Source organism: Petromyzon marinus, chromosome 4 (genome assembly GCF_048934315.1).
Source record: "Petromyzon marinus isolate PM22_M1 ecotype Great Lakes invasive population chromosome 4, UKy_Petmar_22M1.pri1.0, whole genome shotgun sequence".
In the NCBI taxonomy this organism is placed as follows: Eukaryota; Metazoa; Chordata; class Hyperoartia; order Petromyzontiformes; family Petromyzontidae; genus Petromyzon; species Petromyzon marinus.
The window spans coordinates 5,400,780-5,422,579 of record NC_133670.1 but is presented as its reverse complement, the minus strand read 5'-3'; the positions used below and the strand labels follow the sequence as shown (position 1 = coordinate 5,422,579).

General features: G+C 46.7%; 1 protein-coding gene across 6 annotated transcripts in view; it reads right to left on the bottom strand.

The window, feature by feature from the left end:
* Positions 1–21,800, bottom strand: part of LOC116938816 (la-related protein 4-like) — a 91,206-nt gene that overhangs the window by 20,086 nt on the left and 49,320 nt on the right. For 2 of the 6 annotated variants that reach the window (XM_032946497.2, XM_032946498.2), the window contains exons 2-7: positions 16,587–16,749; positions 14,874–14,975; positions 10,925–11,018; positions 6,248–6,384; positions 3,931–4,034; positions 1,414–1,524 (exon numbers count right to left, since the gene is read on the bottom strand). In XM_032946497.2, the coding sequence (XP_032802388.2) occupies positions 1,414–1,524; positions 3,931–4,034; positions 6,248–6,384; positions 10,925–11,018; positions 14,874–14,975; positions 16,587–16,749 (711 nt within the window). The remainder of the gene's footprint in view (positions 1–1,413; positions 1,525–3,930; positions 4,035–6,247; positions 6,385–10,924; positions 11,019–14,873; positions 14,976–16,586; positions 16,750–21,800) is intronic. The other 4 variants (XM_032946500.2, XM_076054981.1, XM_032946499.2 and 1 more) reach the window with 3 other exon arrangements.

Below are 21,800 nucleotides of genomic sequence, written 5' to 3'. Positions count from 1 at the left end.
TCACCAGCAAATCACCCAGTTATTTCAATGCTAAATTCGCCTAGTTATTTCAATGCTAAATTCTCCTGTTTTGATTTGTACTAAGTGCCTCGGTGAATGTGTATGCTCTGACTTCAACGTAACTATTTCTGTAGCAGTTACAAGCGAATGCCTTAATTTAGCTATTTCAATGCTAAATTCTATGCTAATTCCTTTTAACAATGGGTGCCTCTGCGGATGTGTATGCTTTAACTTTTAACATAGCTATTTCTGTGACCAGTCACAAGCTAATCATTCAGCCTTTTCAATGCTAAATTTTATGCTAATTCCTTCGTCAAGGCTCTTTGTTCCTCTCACACAGCTTAAAAGCCGTGATCTGAACGTGGCTCTCTCACTCCAGCGCTGTCCTACCAGACAGTCTCGCTCCCTTCACCTGATGAAGGCCGCTTGTGTTGTGGCCGAAACGTCGTGAGAATATTATTGTGTTATTTTATTTTATCAATTTATTATTTTATTCTCATTCTACGTGACTTTACCGAAAGAACCAAAGAAGATGAATCATTGCAGTCACGAAAGCTTTAAATCGAAACAAACTTTTGCTCCGCATCGCCGATTCCATTTGCAGGGGTTAGGTTATTGTGTGCCAATGTCACCACCTAAATTTCAAACGCGCCAACAAATTACGAAAACTAATGACGCTTAATTAACCGTATGATTTACCCAAGGTCAAACTGGGTTCTCGCCAGGTCCAAAAACGGAGTAGGCATTACACAAAAAATGCAGAACTTCCCGATGCAATCCACAGACCGGCTCACGAGCCGTCGATAACCCCGTAAAGTCCGTCGGGGAAAGACAACAAAGGGGCTTCTGTGGGACCCAACGTTGTTCAGAGAAAGCCGGGACAAAATACCCCCGTGCTTTACCAGAGTTTAGCTGAAATCCTTTTGGTGTACCTTTTGACGTCTATATATATACATGTAGATGTAGATGTCAAAAAAAGGATAAAGGTAAAGCCCCTGCAATGGCTTGCTCACGCCAATGCGCTCTTGAGAGCCCCTCTTGAGGCCACTCGGCCCACACTCCCACGGTGGCCAGACGACTTGTTGGAAGAGGTGCCGTGTACCCACACTTTACCCCACCACGTGTGACCTTGTTGATCGGCCAGCTCAGGCGTACACATTTAAACCCATTCCGTACCTACCATTAGCACGTTTGGCTACGTACGGTGCGGAAGAAGTTCAACGTGCATACACAAACTGCTGGGTGGGTCAGAGGCGAGGGAATTTCAACAAAACTTGCCCCATTAACTGCCGCGCCAGGGAGATGGAGTCGAACCGGAGAACCCCTGGCGTTGAAGTCAGGCGTGCCAGCCATGACGCCATTGCAGCGCCCCGCAAATAGACACAGGCGCCTCCATGTGCGACATGACCTCACCTGCTGGGCGTCCTCGTCCGAGTCGAAGGTCACGTACCAGTTGCTGTTGTGAGCAAACTCACAGCTGCTCAGCTTGGGGCAGTTCTCACTGCTGAATATCGCTTCGACCTCCTGCACAGACACACACACACACACATAAAGACAATATCACGTCGATGCTATCTTTATCTCCTTCACAATGCAAACAGCGCAATGCACCGGGGTCACACGCAGCACAAAGCAGTATTTATAGCAACACTCATTGGCCACTTAGCACGTACTTGCTAGTAGTACGTGACCCAACAGTCTAACTTGCCTCAACAGGGGGGGGGGGGGGATCTCTGTCTTTTTATAGCAACGGTGTTTGAATCTGATATATATATTAGATGCAGAGTTCGTCACGTTCACGTAAAGTGGCGCGCGGTTCATTTAGACATTGAATGTATGCTCAAAAACATCTATTTTAAACGTGAACATTTTGACCCCCTGTTCTACAGGGTGCCGAGATGTTAACTACCTCGCCTGGTATGCAGGAGTGCGTGGGTTCAATCCCAACCCTGACGCCCGCTGCTGTATATTTGGAGTTAGCGTATCGTTCCCCGTCGTCTCGTAGATTTTTATCCGGGTCCTCCAGTTGTTCCCTCCACATTCAGAATCAACATCGCGCGTTCAGAGTATTTGGCTGCTATAAATTTCCACGCGATAACCCACACTGTTGAGCTATCAGTTGTGGCCAGATCGCTTCTGAAAAACAGCTACGTAACTCAGTGGGCCTTAGCTGGTAAAATAAAAAAATAGTTTAGTTTAGATTCTACATATCAATACTTTCAAATGTACGTGGAAGGATTTGAAGTGAGCACTGACCCCCCCCCCCATTGCTTTTATACTTCATGAGCTGAACATGGACTGCAATGCCGATTCGAAGACTCTAAATCCCCCGCTACACTGCGGCAAACTGGCGAACGCAGAGCAATGCTGCAACGCAAGGGATGCCAATTAATGTACGCGTCATCACAGAAAGAATGTGGAATCCGTTTGAATTGAAACTCTGTCGTATGAGTAATTAGATTTGGCCACGCTTTGTTAAGTATTCAATCTTTAGGGGTCGCTCCCACAGGAATGCACAGCTCCTTTATCGATCCACTGCTAGATGAAGGCCTTCCCAACGCTGTGCCGGTCGTGGGGGTTTTGACCGTACGTCACAGCGTAGCCGGTCGAGGCTAATATGCACAAATGAAAAGCGTTCCTTGTGCAGTCACATTGCCACGCTGCTCCTCATCATTGAGGTCAGATCCTTCAAAGAGCCCCAATCTGCCGTCGTCATCATTTATTGCATGATTTTCATCCAGTGCCGCTTTCAATAACCGCCCACAGTAGACTCTTGATGTGTCTTCCAGTTGTGTACCGCCAGCAGATATATTACATTACTAATACAGAGATCAATGAAATGTACTTTATAAAACGAGTAAAACACTTTTATTTATTTTTTTGAGCACGGCTTTCTAGTATCGTCTGCTATATGTAGTTAAAAAATCAGTCCTAAAAATTCATAGCGACCCTTTTTAATTAACCGCTATGGCCCACATTCGGGGTGGCAGAGTGGCAACGCTCACGCCTCGCAGCAAGTAGGTCCTGGGTTCGATTACAGATTCAGGAATCTTTTCTGTGTAGAGCGTGTACGTTCCCTCCCCCTGTTATGCCCGGGTTTCCCACCCGGGTTCTCCGGTTTCCTCCCATAGCTAAAAAAGAAAACACTTGGCCAAGCATCCCAACTCTGGAACTCGATCTGCGAATTACTCAACCGGGATTGGATGGAGAGATACCGCCCCCTGCTGTGAAAATGTGGCAGGACCCTCCTGAAGAAAAGAGTGTCGAGACTCATGTGAGGCTTTCCTGGCTAAATAACAATGGCTGAAACACATAATCTTGAAGGTTTGCCCCATTGCTGGTAATGGGAGGCCAGATGACAATGAACATTCATCAACATGTGTGTGTGAATATGAGATCCCCTTCAAAGCCTGAACAGACTTGAAGCAAGTGCTGTTAGTGAGTAGCACCTATAAAAGCCGGCACGGCACACGAGGGGGTGGGTGGCCAGCACCACGCCCAGCCACCTTTGTCTCCCCAGTGGCAATGTTTACACACCGCACCAGGAAATAATTTGAGGCCGAGTCCACCTAGGGGAGGCCCAGAACCAGTTGAGATATTCGTCGCTGGTGTTGGTCATGAGCGGGAATTGAACTCGGGTCGCCGGATTCGTAGCGCAGCGCGTTAAACGCTACACTACCGCTCCCCTTCATTGCTTGGGCAAAAACAAAGATTCCCCATATATTATAAACAGACTGTCGGGGCAAGTGCTGTTTGCAAGCAGCACCTATGAAGGCCGGCACGGCACACGAGGGGGTGGGGTGGCCAGCACCACGCATGCCCACTTTTGTCTCCGCTGTGGCGATGTTCACACACCGCAACAGGGTACTCATTTGAGGCCGAGTCGACGTAACACGCTCGCGCACACCACACAAACACACGCTCGTGTACCTCGACAGGAGTGCTCTCGGGAATCTCTCGCAGGATGACGACAGAGCGCGCATGGTTGGGCCTCACCTTCTCCCCCTTCTCATCGACGTGGACAATCGCTGAGGCTGCAGCAGGACAATGACATCGCAGCCTCATGTTAGGGGCACACGTCGGAACACATTCCAAACCGCAGGCCTCAACCTCGCCCTGACCATGTATGTATGTATGTGTGATGAACTTCTTTCGCAACGTACGTAGCCAACCGTGCTAATTGGGGGTACGGAATGGGTATGAGCTGTCAGTCTCTGTGTGAGTCAATCGGTCTCTGTGCGAGTCCAGGGGTCTCTGCGAGTCTACGTATGTATATGTGTTGAACTTATTTCGTATTTCAAGTAGGTAACCGTGCTATTCGGAGGTGCGGGTGGGGGGGGGAAGGACAACAGACGACACAACAAAGAGCAGTTATAAACAAATTAGCTTTCAATTCAGATTTAAAAGTTCATAGCTCCAGCAGCTTCCTAATTAACAGTGACATGAATGACCGCCGAGCGAACTTGTACTCTGCGTGTATGCAATCAGTCGTTCATTCATAACGGTCGCCCTTGCTAGTCCTGTAAGTTGACAGTCTGTTTTGTCAAAACACTGCAGGATGAGGGCCTCCACCACGCCTTGGGAACCGTGGGGGTTGTTCAACCATATTTCACCACGCTGACCATTGCAGGTTGGTGAATCGGAGTGCAATGAATTTCGCTGTACTGCCCTCTACTGTCCACAGTGCCCATTACACGTGTATTTTTTTTACATGGTGGTCGCCTTACCAGCCCCTATGCAGGCCCAACGTCCACCAGGGAGACGGAGCGATGAAATCTGCTCGTGTGCAGGTACTAGGTGGATTGTTCCATCGCATGGACCGCGTACAGAGTGTGCGGTCCTGCGCACACTCTGCGCACACTCTGCACGCTTGCCACAAATGAACCACAGAGTCCTTGCTGATCTTGTGAAGGAGCATAAAGCATCACGCGAACTCCGGTCATCATCGCAGAAGCCGCGATGAGACGATCACTTCATCGCGCGCTTTCAGATGCCCTTCTGCGGCCGTCTGGAACGCTCTTCCTTCGGATATTAGGAAGCCACTGGAGCTACGCACTTTTAAATCTCGATTGAAAACTAATTTCTTCGGAACTATTTTTTGTGTTTACTTTGATGTCCTTCCCCCGCACCTCCAATCGGCACAGTTGGCTGTGTACAGTGCGAAGGAAGTTCAACATGAATACATAGACATATTACAAGGTGTGATAATTCTAACTTGTAATTCCAAAAAGCAATTACAGAATGGCTGTAGAAGCAGACCTGATGACTCTGTGCTAATTGGAACACTGGCGAGTGAATTGACCTCTATGCTACCCAGCCACGCTATCCAGCGAGCATACCTCGTGATTTAGTATCATACCAGCATTAGTAATGACATTATGTAAAATCTGAAGTTGTTAACCTCAGTTAACCCAAACCCTCACATTTCCATTTAAACCAATTGATGATGCAATTTACATCCATTACATTTGCACGCAATCCATTACGTGTGTGCATATACATATATATTACTATTGTGCTACCCTTATCACTAAGCCAAACCTACAGACTTAATCTAACCAAGTTTATATGTATAGAACCCTTTCACTCAAGGCGCTTCACCTTACAAAAGCGGTGACAGAATGGAACGATTTCAATGGCATGGGCATGCTACAAGGATTGAGGAATGAGTGACAGCGACAGAGGGGCACTCAGGGATCACGAAAGATTAGGGGAGGGATGGGAAGGTGTGAATGGGGCGAGGGGGGGGGGAGAGGAAGGGAATGGGCAATCGAGAAGATGTGAGGCTTTAAGAGAGGAACGGACGGAGGTTAAGGAGGGGAGACTGCGTCATTTACAAGGTTTAGGCCACATGGGGTGGTGGTGGGATGCTGGTGGGGTGTTGGTGGGGTGCCGGTGGGGTGTTGGTGGGGTGTTGGTGGCGTGTTGGTGGGGTGGTGGTGGGGTGTTGATGGGGTGGTGGGGTGCCGGTGGGGTGCTGGTGGGGTGCCGGTGGGGTGCCGGTGGGGTGTTGGTGGGGTGTTGGTGGGGTGCCGGTGGGGTGCCGGTGGGGTGCCGGTGGGGTGCCGGTGGGGTGCCGGTGGGGTGCCGGTGGGGTATTGGTGGGGTGGTAGTTCGATGGTGGTGAGACAGTGGTGGTGGGGTCTCACCACAGACATTTGGCTGGATCGTCACGCAGCCTAAACATACGCGTCAAGCCGTGACCTCCCGTTTGACAAATACCGATGGCAGGAAACAGTGAACGTACATCTGAGGACCTCGACGATGAGATCCATGTCAGTGGTCAGCCGTTTGACCTGGTTGAAATTGGCGATGGTCCATATGGGCACGTAGTGCTCGCTGTCCATCTGGGCTACCAGGTACAAGTCCTTGGCCAGGTTCTCCCTGAAAGGCAAAGCGAGTTGTGTGTCACAATCAGGGCCTTGGGAGACGTGCAATCAGAAACCCCACGTGTGCCTCGTTCACATTGGTGGCATCTGCTCTCCATACAAAGTACCGTACTGTATTGTGAAAATAAAACGGTATAGGAACTCAAACACTGGGAAACATGCATTCACCCGGCACGTTGCTAGCACAGCTACGGATGGTATATGCATTTGTTTACTGAAGGTAAGGGATGCTGCCACAGTGGTGTAATGGTCACAGTTCAATTTGATCTGCCAGCGTGGCAGTTGAACCAAATGGGCAAGATAATTAACCCCCCCCCCACCTCTCTCCACCCAGGTCAATGGATTGGCAGGTCACAAGTGGTGGAGTAAAGTGTGAGTACTCCCTATAGGCATAGCCCTTCCAACAAAAGTGGGTGCCGCGGTGGCGAGATGTTAACTCTCACGCTTGGTATGCAGGTTGTGAGTCCGATCCCCGACCGTGACGCCTATATATTTGGAGTTTGCATGTTCTCTCTCCCCGTGGTTGTGCGCATTTTTCTTCGGATCCTCTGGTTTTTCCTTCCACATTTAGAAACATGCCTTTATAGTATTTAGATGCTATAAATTTCCACATGATGAGCCACTTTTGTTGAGCTATCATTTGTGGCCTGGTCACTTCTGAAAAAGAACTATATACATCAGTTGGCCTTACCTGGTAAAATAAAAAAAATATTTTATAGTTTAGTATTCGGCTGCTATAAATGTCCACGTGATAATCCACTTCATTGACCTATCATTTGTGGTTGGGTCGCTTCTGAAAAAGGGCTAAATAGCTCAGTGGGCCTCACCTGCTAAAATATAAAGTTTAATTTTGTTACATAAGCAAGCAATTGCAGGGCAGCACCTTCGCCCTTGAAAAACATATTTTTGTTTACACATTATTGGAAGCCAAAGGGTCAAGGTCTTCTTTATCTGTGCAAGATTTTTCAAGCCAATATTCTAGAAAATAGTCAGCGTTCTCTCACTGGCACAGAGGCAATAAGGGCGAGGTAAAGGGCATTCGTTGATATTTGTGAAGGTGAGATTCGACACTGCATACTGCCCGATATTTCAGTGCCAAAAATATCACGCTTTCAGCTCTGGTCTAAATTAGATGGAGAAGCATACTTTTGGGAGTGGCTGGGATGAAGACATACCAACCCTCTTTCATGGAAATTTTTGGTTATCTTTGACGCAAGAGGAATTATTGAAAATAATTAGTTTCATTGTCAAAATCCAGATACGGCAAGGCATCATATCACAAGACTTGACATGGAATAATAACCATGTGAATAACTTACGGGGAGATCGCAAAGTTGAATGGCAACATTATGTACACATCAGAGCGCAGCCAACATCTTCCGAGTCCTGCCTTGAAATGTAACGTCTGATGGAGCATCTTAACATACTGTGGCAGTTTTTCACTGTATCGCATATCAGGTGAAGATATATTGGTGTAATAAAACGGAATACGACTTGGCTTTCCACAGCATCACAACACGCAGAGCGTCTATCGCCTTGTCGTGATTCAGTGCCGTGTCAATGCGCAATGAAGGCGAGGTGAGGAACAAGCGGATATATAAAGCAGGCCACTCGCTTCATCAAAGAAGGCACATTTCATTCACTCTCTCCCACCCCGCAACTATAAAACGTGGCTGTCACGGCCTTTCCCAAGGTCAACCCAAATGTCACTGGTTCCTTGCGCCTTTTTGAAGCAGCAGAAACCTATTTTTAGTAGCCTCGTTGCACAGGGCCCGGCGGCGACGTCACAACGCCAACGCGGCGCCGAGGCTGGAAATCGCACCGCGGGCGCGCCGGACCGGCCGAGCGAACGTTCGCCGTCTCCACGTGGCCACCCCCAACCGGCAGCTCCCCCAAACAATCCGACAGGAAGACGCGAAGAGCGACGTTCACAACTTGGCGGAAAAAACCTGGCGCTTTTCTCCAAAGAAAGCAACAGAAAAACGCCAGGGTGCATCTCGGCCCACAAATAAGCATTGGGCGATGCTCATCTTTTGTTGGTGGCCGTGAGCCGCTTTTGTAAATTCCACATTCGTACGGCAGAGGACAGTCTCTCCAAAAGGGACAAATAACCATGTGGTTGCCACAAAGAGGCACAGATATTAACTGGCTGCAGACAGATGATGCGTCGAGTCAACTTCCAGCCAAGGTTAGAGCTCAAAACCTTCCCACTGTGAAGAGAAAACATCTCCGTAATGGCACCACAGGTGTTTTTTTTATATATAAAAATAAATACCACCTGAAAATAGTGCCAACATATAAAACGTTGGTCCATGGGTTGATGAAACGTTAGCTGACATAGGGCAGGGGAAATTACTGGGGAAGAGATTGTGACACATCAACCGGCCGTCAGCAAGAGGGGTCCCTTCACACAGCTCCGGACCGTATCGCTGGCTACCGCTTGTCTCGGTCTTACAGCCCTCGACTGTTCAGGCAATGCATTAACAAAAAAAATAAACTATTCCAACGGGAAATCAAAAGATTGACCCACACACGCCCGACGCAAATATCCAGGAGGCAAGCGATGAATGGCACTTCTATGCCAAACTAGGGGTGTGTGCGGTATCATTTACATCGCTCCCAGAATAAACTGAACCCTCTTCACTCTCCTGCGAGCATCAGAGGCATTTCCCCTGAATCCTAGGCATGTCAAGAGCGGCCGCCATTGGTGAGTTCACTGCGCTGGGTCGTGTACTCTGATCAGCGCACAACACTGTCTCTTCGTTGAGAAACCTATTGGGTGGAGGGGTGTGGGGAATCGTGTCTGCTAAACTCACTGCATGCAATGTGACGCGCACAAACGTGTTTCTGTACCAACCCCACAAAGTTTGAAGTTGAAATGGCAATGGTTAAACCCAGCATGACACAGTCACCGATTTATATGCAGTCGCCTGGCGTATTTATGACCCAATTAAAATTTACACGTCCGATACAGTGGCTAGGCAAATATTAATGTAATAATCCATTGGGCCATGCGGAGTACAGTTCACTTGCGCCACCGGTTTAAAGGTCATGATAATGTAATTGCTACCTAAAATTACCATATCTGACCACACCCTCCTCCACCAACATCACATCTTATGGACGTTGCTATATACACACACACATATGTTCCCTCTATAATGCAGCGTAAGTAAAGAAAAAAGTGGTGTTTTTAACGTTACAGCGCTTGGCTCACGACTATAAGGCTCTGCATTCAAATCCCACGCGGGAGTCAACGCTCGCTGATATCCTGCCCGGGTTTGATAACAAGGAAACCTTTTTTTTTTACGGGAAGTGAACAGTGGATAGATTGACCCCGTCGTGGCAATGTGGAATTTCCACCACTTGGCCCAGGGCCTCCAATGGCAATGCAGTGCTATGCCATTGCTTGGTGCAGCAGGGAAACGTTCGGATTTGTTTTTTTGACTTTCACTGCAGTGCGAGCATAACCCCCACCCATCACTTCCAGCAAGAGTCGAGATTCCTTTGCCCAGACATGGCCGGGAGGCTCAGGTGTCGGAATGCTGAGCTGGCACCATTGGAGGCCCTGGGTTCAAATCCAGGCAAGCCACCTGTGATTAAACTGGGCTCTCAAGTGTAGCGAGTTGACGTATCTTGGTCACGAATCACTCTTGTAGTTTTGTTCAGCTATTGATACTAGTAATATATTCACGAGTTTACATTTCTATGGATTCACAAAACCCAATGAGAGTGCGTTCTTTACCGGACATTTTTAACAGGCGTAGGTTTTTGCGGTTGTGCACTCCAAATCTCCGATGTGTTTACTTACGGGTTGTACGACATTTCCGCCATTTGCTGGGACCTTCTTCATGAATTTAATACAATTCGCATTGCTCTTTTTTATGCGAAGAACATTGTACCTTCTTGCCAAGTTGTAAGGGGCACCAGAGTGGCGAGATGTTAACTACTTCGCCTGGTATACAGGTGCTCGTGGGTTCCATCCCGACCTTGACGCCTGCTGTATATTTGGAGTTTGTATGTTCTCCCGTGGTCGCGTGGATTTTTCTCCGGGTCCCCCGGTTTTTTCATCCACATTCAAAAGCGTGCGTTTATAATATTTGGCTGCTATACATTTCCACATGACAAGCCATTTCATTGAGCTATAATTTGTGGCCTGGTCGCTTCTCAAATAGAGCTATATAGCTCAGTGGGCTTTACTTGGTAAGTATATTGAAGTTCTTTCACACCGTACGTAGCCAACCGTGCTAATCAGAGGTAAAATGAAAAAAAAACTGTTTAAGTATCGGTGACAGAGAGGTGAATAATATCTCCATGTAGGTTTTCAGAGCTGTGCTGTACGGCTCTAGCAGCAGCCAGAGATAAACTTCGGATGTCAGCCGAACACAATTGCTGACCCGCCTGTACTGGACATCAGTGAACACGAGCTCATGGGATCACTCCGGTCGAAATAAAGATTCTGATTGTAAAGATTCTGAAATTGCGTGTTACAACTGGAAAGCGCAAGGGAGAGTTCACCGGGCCTACACGCGTACCTGGAGAAGTAATACTCCAGCTGTTTCCGCAGAGCCTCCCGGAGCTCCTCTCCACACAGCACGGGCAGAGACTCCGCTTGCTCTCCTTGCCCTGCTGGTCACACGGAGAGTTGGCACGCGCAAGGTTAAGCAGTCGTAACGCCGTTCCACAGCAAGTGACAACAGAAACCACGTGTTCTCACCAGCACCCAAGGTAATTTTCAGCCAATGAAAATGAGAAAACTCTCTGCACACATGTTCTGCAGCTCAAGATGATTGCTCAAGCCCAGTGGACGGGCGACACTGACGTTCAAGAATCACGTTTTCTCGTGATTTTCAGCCAATGAAAACTACCACGAACTCGCAGAGATGGGTGCAAGTGGAAAGGAAAAAAAGAATACATGTCAATACGCGTTAGATATGTACGTGTCAATTGACACCCTTCGATAAGAAATGTTCCACCTCAAGCAATTATTTAGGAGAAATATTATAAATAATAAGTAAATAAAATATATTTAGAATGTGCAACATGTAATGACATCATTACACAAAAACACCCAAAATACCCTGCAAGTCACGTAAAATGTATGGTTAGCAACCTGCCCACTAAACATCAAAGGATATAAATTTTGATTTAAAGCTTTCGTGACTGAGTGATTCATATTCTTGGTTCTTTCGGGAAAGTCACGTTGAATGGAAACAATCAAATAATAAAATATATATAAAACAATTTTGAGAATTGTATTGTTTTATATATATTTTATTATTTTATTGTTTCCCTTCAACGTGACTTTACCGAAAGAACCAAGAATATTATAGGATATAATTTGGCATTATAGCTACACGACGATCTAACCCAAAATAAACGAGTCATGAATCATAACATTGTTCGTGAAAGACTGCGTATAATATTTCCCGAGAAAATTTGAATATAAACATGTAAGAACCTTCCAATTGTATTTAGACACTTCATAAATCAATTAATCAATACAAATGCGATTACATTTTACTTTGCCAAATAGGTTGTTGTTATGAATACGTGTTATTGAAGCAAGGATGATGTATGATTGTGTTTACTAGAATTTAGTATGCAGCAGATATCATTCACTAAAACGAGCCAATAAGGTGAAAGTCAACACATAAAAGTGGCTCACGCAAAAAGCCTCCTCTCAGTACCATTGTCTTATCTGCAATTGACAGACCCATGAAATGCCATTGTCTGTGACCGTTTTTTGATCACGAAAAAAAGTCTGATGGTATTTGCTCGTCAGATTTAATTCGCATAAACAAGAGCGCTTTGTCCTGGGTGCGATGTTCCCTGTTCTCAGCAGCATTGTGGCTTTCATAAGTACAGTATTGCTGACACGGTCAACGTACGTTTCACGTCGCTTGGCAATGATGTGCGTTGTGTGGCGTGTTAACAATCTGACAAACTGGCAGTACACGCATTCACGTGACACGTTACCGAAGGCCATGGAGATACAAGAATGGGAGTTGGAATCTATAAAATCCGATTTCTATTTCCATCACGGTGACAGCTCCCCCATTCGGAAATTAATTCCCGAGAGGGCAAATGACAAATAAGGTGGATGAATATACCCCACTGCATGAACAAAACAAAAAGGGGCTATTTTATTTTAAAACCTACGTGACTTTACCAAAATAACCAAAGAGTGTGGATTACTACAGTCATGAAAGCTTCAAATCAAGATTAAAAGGGGCTCAGTACAGTGAACAGAATCAGAATTCATAATGGAGGAATCCGATGAGCTATAAAGCTCTTTTTCACAGATGTCCAATAAAAGTTGGTCATTGGACGCACAATGAGAGTGCCGGTTACAATAGGTACGATAAAAGCTTAATTTTTGATTGCTAAAAGGTAAAATTGAAATGTACAATTTCTACATTTCTGGCAGGCAAACATCACCGTGTCTCCAACCTTCGGAACTGTGAACGTACAGCAACATGAAAAATTACCTCGCGGAAATGTTTTATCCGTTTAATATTATTTTTTTACTTTTCTGTTTACCCTACAACAAACAAACTCAACACATCCACCAATAAGACCGTGGCCTTGAAAGCAAACGTAAGTAACAGGCAACATCTCCTACCTCTGCGTGCTCTGAAAAAGGCCCATTGCCCAAAAAGTCGTCTATTATTTCCTTTTCCTCTGAAGGCCACGGCGTTATTGAAAAACTTGTTGAGTCTATAATAGAGGTTTTTGGGTTAGATCGCATACATATAAACGTGTCGTTAAACCCGCCACCACCCGACAGCCAATTAGTAAGGTTTGTCGTGTAAACAAAACATGCCAATTCATTCGAGTGTAGTGACTGGAATGTCACTGTGTAGTGCAGGGCCTGCGAGGCCACGGCGAGATTTATACTATTGTGTGTACACCGTGGACACGGGGTGTAGTACCAGCCCTAGTGGGGGCTTGGGTGAGCGCTGGTTCAGCGCGGTGGCACCACGCGCAGCGTGCGGTGCGGACTCCCGTTGAGAGAGCGAGAGAGTGTCAGCCAGCTGGGGTTACGTTGGGGGCATGATACTCTGGCTGACCTGGGGACATGTGACCGGATGATACTGGAGGGGGGCCACCGGTGGAGGGGGCCAATGGGTGGTCACATGGTCCAAGAAGAACTCTCGAGAGCCTTCGGGCAAGGGCGAGAGAGCTCGAGAAGGTGGGCGGGGCGAGAGGCGGAGCCGGCCCCAGCCCGGCCCGATATAAGGGGGCCCCTGTGAGGGGCTCGGGGTTCTTGCTGTTGGAGAGGAAGGAGATCCACGTCAAGCTTGAAGAAGCCTCCAGCCACGTGGTCCGGGACCCAGCTTGTGGTCCGGACCGGGATATTGGAACCGTGTCTAGTTCTGCCGTAGCGTGGTTAGTTGGGTGGTCACCACATGAGAGTATGTTGTGTTAATAGCCTGGAGTATGTTGTGTTAATAGCCTGGAGTATGTTGTGTTAATAGCCTGGAATATGTTGTGTTAATAGCCTGGAGTATGTTGTGTTAATAGCCTGGAGTATGTTGTGTTAATAGCCTGGAGTATGTTGTGTTAATAGCCTGGAGTATGTTGTGTTAATAGCCTGGAGTATGTTGTGTTAATAACCTGGAGTATGTTGTGTTAATAGTCTGGAGTATGTTGTGTTAATAGCCTGGAGTATGTTGTCTTAATAGCCTGGAGTATGTTGTCTTAATAGCCTGGAGTATGTTGTGTTAATAACCTGGAGTATGTTGTGTTAATAACCTGGAGTATGTTGTGTTAATAGCCTGGAGTATGTTGTGTTAATAACCTGGAGTATTGTTGTGTTAATAACCTGGAGTATGTTGTGTTAATAGCCTGGAGTATGTTGTGTTAATAACCTGGAGTATGTTGTGTTAATAGCCTGGAGTATGTTGTGTTAATAACCTGGAGTATGTTGTGTTAATAGCCTGGAGTATGTTGTGTTAATAACCTGGAGTATGTTGTGTTAATAGCCTGGAGTATGTTGTGTTAATAACCTGGAGTATGTTGTGTTAATAGCCTGGAGTATGTTGTGTTAATAACCTGGAGTATGTTGTGTTAATAGCTTGGAGTATGTTGTGCTAAGAGTCTGGAGTATGTTGTGTTAATAGCCTGGAGTATGTTGTGTTAATAGCCTGGAGTATGTTGTGTTAATAGCCTGGAGTATGTTGTGTTAATAGCCTGGAGTATGTTGTGTTAATAACCTGGAGTATGTTGTGTTAATAGCCTGGAGTATGTTGTGTTAATAGCCTGGAGTATGTTGTGTTAATAGCCTGGAGTGTGTTGTGCTAAGAGTCTGCGACTCGGTTGGACTCATTACACTAGCACAGCACACCGGTGTGTTCGAGAGTAAACCCATAACATTGTTGAGTCTGTGATTTTTGCTTGTAACATGACTGCCAACGCAGCATCTCCGTGAAATTTAGTTAGACCGTAACAGTGCTGTTGAGGCGTAACCTATGAGCTTACCATCTCTGGCAATGTGCATGTGCGATTTAAATGAATCGGCCAGGGGTGAATCCACAGCACACTGCATGGCATCCTTCACTTGGCCATTGGCACTGCTGCTGCCTGCAGGATGCACAGACGCACAGCTCAGGACAACAGCACAAGAACATCACAAGAAATGCACCTTTCTGAAAATCCCATCGCGCGCTTACAAAAAGACCATTGCCAAGTAGCTTGGTGAGAAGGTGACAACAGTTGGTGCGATTATTCGCAAATGGAAGAAACACAAAAGAACTGGCAATCTCCCTCGGCCTGGGGCTCCATGCAAGATCTCACCTCGTGGAGTTGCAATGATCATGAGAACGGTGATGAATCAGCCCAGAACTACACGGGAGGATCTTGTCAATGATCTCAAAGCAGCTGGGACCATAGTCACCAAGAAAACAATTAGTAACACACTACGCCGTGAAGGACTGAAATCCTGCAGCGCCCGCAAGGTCCCCTTGCTCAAGAAAGCACATATACATGCCCGTCTGAAGTTTGCCAATGAACATCTGAATGATTCAGAGGACAACTGGGTGAAAGTGTTGTAGTCAGATGAGACCAAAATGGAGCTCTTTGGCATCAACTCAACTCGCCGTGTTTGGAGGAGGAGTAATGCTGCCTATGACCCCAAGAACACCATCGCCACCGTCAAACATGGAGGTGGAAACATTATGCGTAGGGGGTGTTTTTCTGCTAAGGGAACAGGACAACTTCACTGCATCAAAGGGACGATGGGCGGGGCCATGTACCGTCAAATCTTGGGTGAGAACCTCCTTCCCTCAGCCAGAGCATTGAAAATGGGTCGTGGATGGGTATTCCAGCATGACAATGACCCAAAACACACGGCCAAGGCAACAAAGGAGTGGCTCAAGAAGAAGCACATTTAGGTCCTGGAGTGGCCTAACCAGTCTCCAGACCTTAATCCCATAGAAAATCTGTGGAGGGAGCTGAAGGTTCGAGTTGCCAAACATCAGCCTCGAAACCTTAATGACTTGGAGAAGATCTGCAAAGAGGAGTGGGACAAAATCCCTCCTGAGATGTGTGCAAACCTGGTGGCCAACTACAAGAAACGTCTGACCTCTGTGATTGCCAACAAGGGTTTTGCCACCAAGTACTAAGTCATGTTTTGCAGAGGGGTCAAATACTTATTTCCCTCATTAAAATGTAAATCAATTTATTACATTTTTGACATGCGTTTTATGGATTTTTTTGTTGTTATTCTGTCTCTCACTGTTCAAATAAATCTACCATTAAAATTATAGACTGATCATTTCTTTGTCAGTGGGCAAACGTACAAAATCAGCAGGGGATCAAATACTTTTTTCCCTCACTGTACAAACTTGCTATCCGGATTTTGGCTATCCACGAATCGCGTCTGGAACTCCACACGACTACTGCATCGAGAGGTAAAGTGATGAGAGATAAATGAGTGGTAAAGTGATGAGATAAAGTCGAGAGATAAAGTGAGAGATAAAGGGATGAGAGAAATTATGAAAGAGTGACGTGAGATCACGTGATGCGTTACGAACACTTTCATGTATTTAATAGTTTTTTTCCGTATTTATTCAAGGTAAATCATAGGCCAATATCACTAGTCCGCGAAATTTTCTCTCCACGAGCATCTCCGCAACGTATTCCTCGCGAATAACCAGGGAACCGTGCGCCGCGAATCATCTGATGCCCGCTCACCACCGTCCAGCCCATTAACGGGGCTCTGTGAACTTTGATCGTTGGGTGCGTCCAGGCCATTGGCGGAGGGCTCACTTCCAGCTGTAGCTGGGCCAGCTGCTCCCGCTGGAGGGCTCTGCCAAGCCTTAGCACATGGGTTCAGGCCCGAAGGCAGGCAGCCATCCTGCAGAGATAAACAAACGAAAGCACGATAAGACGAAAACAAATTCAACGCCAGCACTCAAAACCCACGCGGGCTATGTCCGCATCGGTTTAGACCGTGCAACCACAAATGCGTTATTGCAAAGTCTACACGGAGGGCGTGTCAGGGTAGGCAAATTCTGGTGCGACCATGAACGTCGTGGCAGGAAAGGGCATTCCAGTTCCCTTCAACAGTGACATTTCTGTTGTCATGTTTTTTTTTTACAAAGTCTTTTCTTTTATCCCCATCAAGATTAAAGAAGCGAGAACAATCACTGCTTGAAATAAAAGCAAGGCAAATTACCACCACTGTTTTTTGTTTACTCATTTGAATATTTAAAAAACAGATTTTTTTAATGAACAGGGATATGATTGAACTGTAAACGCTTAAAAATGTAGGCATACGCATGAGTCATTAGCAGCACATCGCACATTTCCACCACAATCACGTGCACGGTGTCAAATACGGACGGCACAGACGTGACACGCGCACGCCGTGAAGTGACATCGGCTGCAGCACGATTACCACGGTTGGCTGAGTACGGTGCAATAGAAGTACAACATACATACCTACACATAGAAGGAAAATCGAATCAAGATTACAAGCAACATGGGATGGCAGTGAGGCGAGATATAAGTGAACAAAACGTTGCTTTTCCTTTAAATATGTATCTTCTAACTGGCGGTACTTCCGATGATAAACACTGTAACGTTTTTTCTGATATAATCACTGCGTTCCAACATGACCATTACGGATACAGGTTTCCGTCAAAGTTACGAGGGTACACCATTCTACTCATGAAATGCAAAAGTATCCCAATGGCCAGGCGAACTCTCCCGTCATACATTTCTGAGTCGCCGATTCACAAACCTGCAGTGCACGTCCACAGGGCAAGAGAGGTAGGTAAAAAAAAAGTCACTTTCCTTCACGAAAAATGGGGGAAACGCGTGATACTGGTGTTTGTTTAATTTCTTTAGCGCTGCTTTTCGTGTTGACTTAGCCGTCCTTCCCCCCCGAGCCGCACGGTTGGCTACGTACGGTGCAAAAGTTCCAACGTACAGTCAGCGCGTGCACTTTGCGCATGTGGGGCTGAAGGAGGGCCCGCTCTGGGTTTGGACAAGGCTCGAGTCAATCCTATGCGATCGGATTGAGGTCAGACTGTGCTCATCAAAATGCTGCCCTTGGAAGTTGAACGGCTGCAGTTGGTCAGGTTGTCGAATGCTACTCTCGCATCGGGCACTGAGCTGGTAAAAAATAAAATCTGGGCACCCGGTAACTAAAACTTGCTTCTCATTTGTGTTCATATTTACAGTCTCAGCCTCGTCGCCCTTGAGTGCACGAAACGATCTCGCGATCCTCATCCACCAGATATCCGTTGCTGACTGAAGGCTCTTGCCACCTCAGTAGCTTGCAAGCATTACACGAAAATGGCAATGTCACACTCGGCTATTTAGTTGTTACGAGCAAATCTCTGCTCTAAAAACGGGTTTTGTTTTATTTTTAATACGGCCCTGAATATTTGACAAAAGCCATGGCGATGAACACTTTTCACAAGCATTGAGAACGGCTATCGGGTAACGTGGTTGAGAGGTGGCGATTTTACAATGGTTTCAGCAGTACTTTATTTCCTATTGTGTCAAATCTGGGGGCTCACATTTGAGGTTTCCGCAGCTGTTTGTTGATTGATGGTCATGATGTCAGTGGCACACGGGAGGTCAGAAACCTCGGTGTTCAGTTTGACCGGTCATTATACTTTGAGGAACATATCTAAGGTGGTTAAACGTGTCCTTTTTCCACCTATGAAATATTGCCAAAATGCCGACTTGGAAAGACTGGTCCATGCTTTTGTATTATCCAGACTACTGCAACGCCTCACTGGTTGGTATACCAAGCAAAGTACTGGGCAGACTCCAGCTTTTACAGAATGCAGCTGCGAGAGTGCTTACACCATGTACATCATTCCGTGAGGACATTACACCAGTCATCGGATCTCTTCATTGGCTACCAGTCAAATTCCGAGTGGATTTTAAGATACCGCTGTTAACCTATGAGGCTTTAAAAGGGCTCATCCCACCTTACTTGCAGGAACTAATACATTTATATATTCCATGAATGTCCTTAAGATCTTCTGATCTCCAACTGCTCAACACTCCCAGGTCTAGGTTGCACTCGTTTGGTGATAGGGCTTTTGTTAGCGTGGCACCCAGGCTATGGAACGCCTTGCCACTTGAAATCAGGCAATCAAAGTCAGTAAATATATTTAAGTCTGCTTTGAAAACCCATCTCTTTAAAGTGGCCGTCCTCCTCTTCGGCTTGGTCGGTTGGGCCCCGGGTTCTGTTTATGTTTCCTGTTTTTCATGCGTTGCGCACTGGGATCCCAGGATGGGATGTGCATTAAACATTTGATTTGTTATTATTTGATTAAAAAGTCACATTTCAACTTTATTCAGGCGACGACTGCGTGGAAGACTTCGCCATCAGAGCTGTGCAAGACGCCCTCCTACAACCCGGCGTCCGGAGCCCGCAGAGGGCCACGCAGCAAATTGGCAGTGGGATTAAAAGGAGATGGCGAACGTCCCCAGTGAGTACCGATGTAATGCTCGCAGATTGTGACACTGTACAAACCGCAGACATAGCCTAGGTGGCTTATGTGGCAGCAGTAAATATAAAGCAGCAGCCCACGCAGCAGCACAAGCAGCAGCAGCAGACCGTAAGGCAGTGTCACATTTTATAACGACAGAGGCAGCAAGAGTCCAGCTCGTTCGGCCTGGTCCGGCATCAAATTCACCTGAATATACCTCAGGCCTGGTGGGGCTTGGCATTAATGAAGAGCTAATGTCTGACCTGGATATATAGACCCTGAAAGTGATCCAGATGTGATTACTGTACATCAGAGAAGTAATCTTAGGATTTTCGCATACAGCATGTGTCCTGGCCCCAAACCTTATTACTGTAGGTTGCAATGTGTATCGCTGACAACTGCCTCCTTAATTGTTATTGGTATCAGTCAAGTTGATGAGATTTCACCAAGCAGCACCTGTATACATGTCTTCCATGCTTTTAAGATATGAACCAACAAGATCCCTCAGATCCTCTGGTACTGGTCTTTTAGTTGTCCCAAAGCCCAGGGACCAACATCCTAGGGAGAAGCAGCTTTAAGTGTTTACGGTCCTCGCCTGTGAATCAGCCTGCCAGGGGATCTGAGGTCTTCAGAATCATTAAGCACTTTAAAAATGAATCTAAAAACTTACTTTTTTAAAAACTTGCTTTTAATTAGGATTTCCTTAATGTGTTATTTTTATCTTTGCTAGAAATTTGTTACGTGATTTTATTTGGCTTACAATTTCACCTTTATTGTCCATGCCTGTAAAGCACTATGTATCGCATTTTTTGCACGAATAGTGCTATAGAAATAGCGTTTGATTGATTGATTGAACTGTGGACAACGTGAAAAATTACATGGATTGACATGGCAAGTCACACCCAATAAATAAATTACGGGGGCAGTTTCCCAACCCTTTTGACAATCTACCGGCAGCAGCAGCAGCAGCAGCGCCGTTTCTCCGTCTCGTGACCCGACTCGGGATAAAATCGCTGAAACCAATGAAGGGAGAGACACAAATCCACCCTCCACTGCCCTTGAGGTGCCAGCTGAACGTAACTCGCGAGTCGTCGGCGCCCCCTCCGGCAGACCCGCAATAACAACAACGCCCTTCGACAGTCACGCCGCCACGCAACGCCCAGCCGCGCGGGGTTTTCACGAGCACGTGTTTAAGTCTGCAGCGCGGCCCCGCGTCGCCACGTACAGACGCGGCCCTCCGCACTGCGGCGCACAGCGTCTGGATGGCGGCAAGTGGCCCGAGTCCGTGGAGCACCCCCCCCTCTCCCGCTGCGCGGACTCGGGTCGAGGCCAATCAGCGCGATCCTGTGACCGGCGAGGCCAGCGCCACATTCCTGTGGGCTCTTTCAGGCAGCACATTCTTGAACCGGCATAACAAAAGTGCATCCCACAGGGAGCAGCCTGCAATAGAATGAGCAATCCCCAAAAATAAGAAGCTCGTACTTTTAATTTTGAGTTTGAACTCGCGTTGGCATTGACTTTTATTTTTTGCGGTGGCCAACTTGCAAAATATGATGTCGAACTATGAAACTGTACAGAGGGATACACTGGATTAATAATTCCCAACTGATATTATTTGCACATGTTATCATAAACGGGGGGTGGGAGTAATGTATTTTAAAGCCCCAGGTTTTTAACACTCCTGTACGGTATTCCTCTATTCATCCACGAATCCCACCCTGAGACTTAAGATTCTTCCTCGGGAGGATCTTTCAAGTGTGAGACAATTGGCCAGCAGCTCCCTATCAAATGTGCGAGGAAACTGGAGCAAGCCAGAAAAGCGCGGGGGGGGGGGGTGCCCTGTGGATTACTCACAAAAGTGTCTCGCGTATCTCTATTTAGGCACCGCTGGATAAGCCCATCAGGTTGAGAGTCTTAGCACATGGAAGATATTTGCATGATCCAACAACCTTGCCAGCAGAAAAAAAACACGCCAGACCAAATGTACGTTCCACTAATAATTAAATTGATTTACGTATTTGTGAGATCTGAATTTAAGCATAGATTTAAATGTTAAGATCGCGCTTCCTTCCGATATCCCACGCTGAAAGCTTTTTCGATTTCTCCCTGTAATACGCGGTGAACAGTAACGTCGCGACTGGTTGCCGAAAACATGTGTCCTAACCGCTGGGCTGCCGCCGAGGCTTGTACGAGCGTTCGCTATTAATAATTCGGACCTCAGAGGAAAGCAATAAAACCCAAGCGGACAGTTCCTGGGGCCTTTAAAGGGTGCGGCCAAAATGTCACCTCGACCAATTGCGCTCATCACATGAGGGCGATCAGCACAAGCACAGGCTGCGTTCGCAAGATAGCCGACATCCAACAAGTTACGTAACCTTCTTTTCACTCGACAGCGGTTGATCCTCCAAAATCGAAGGTGAGCGATTAAAAAGGGGTAGATGTTAATATTGCA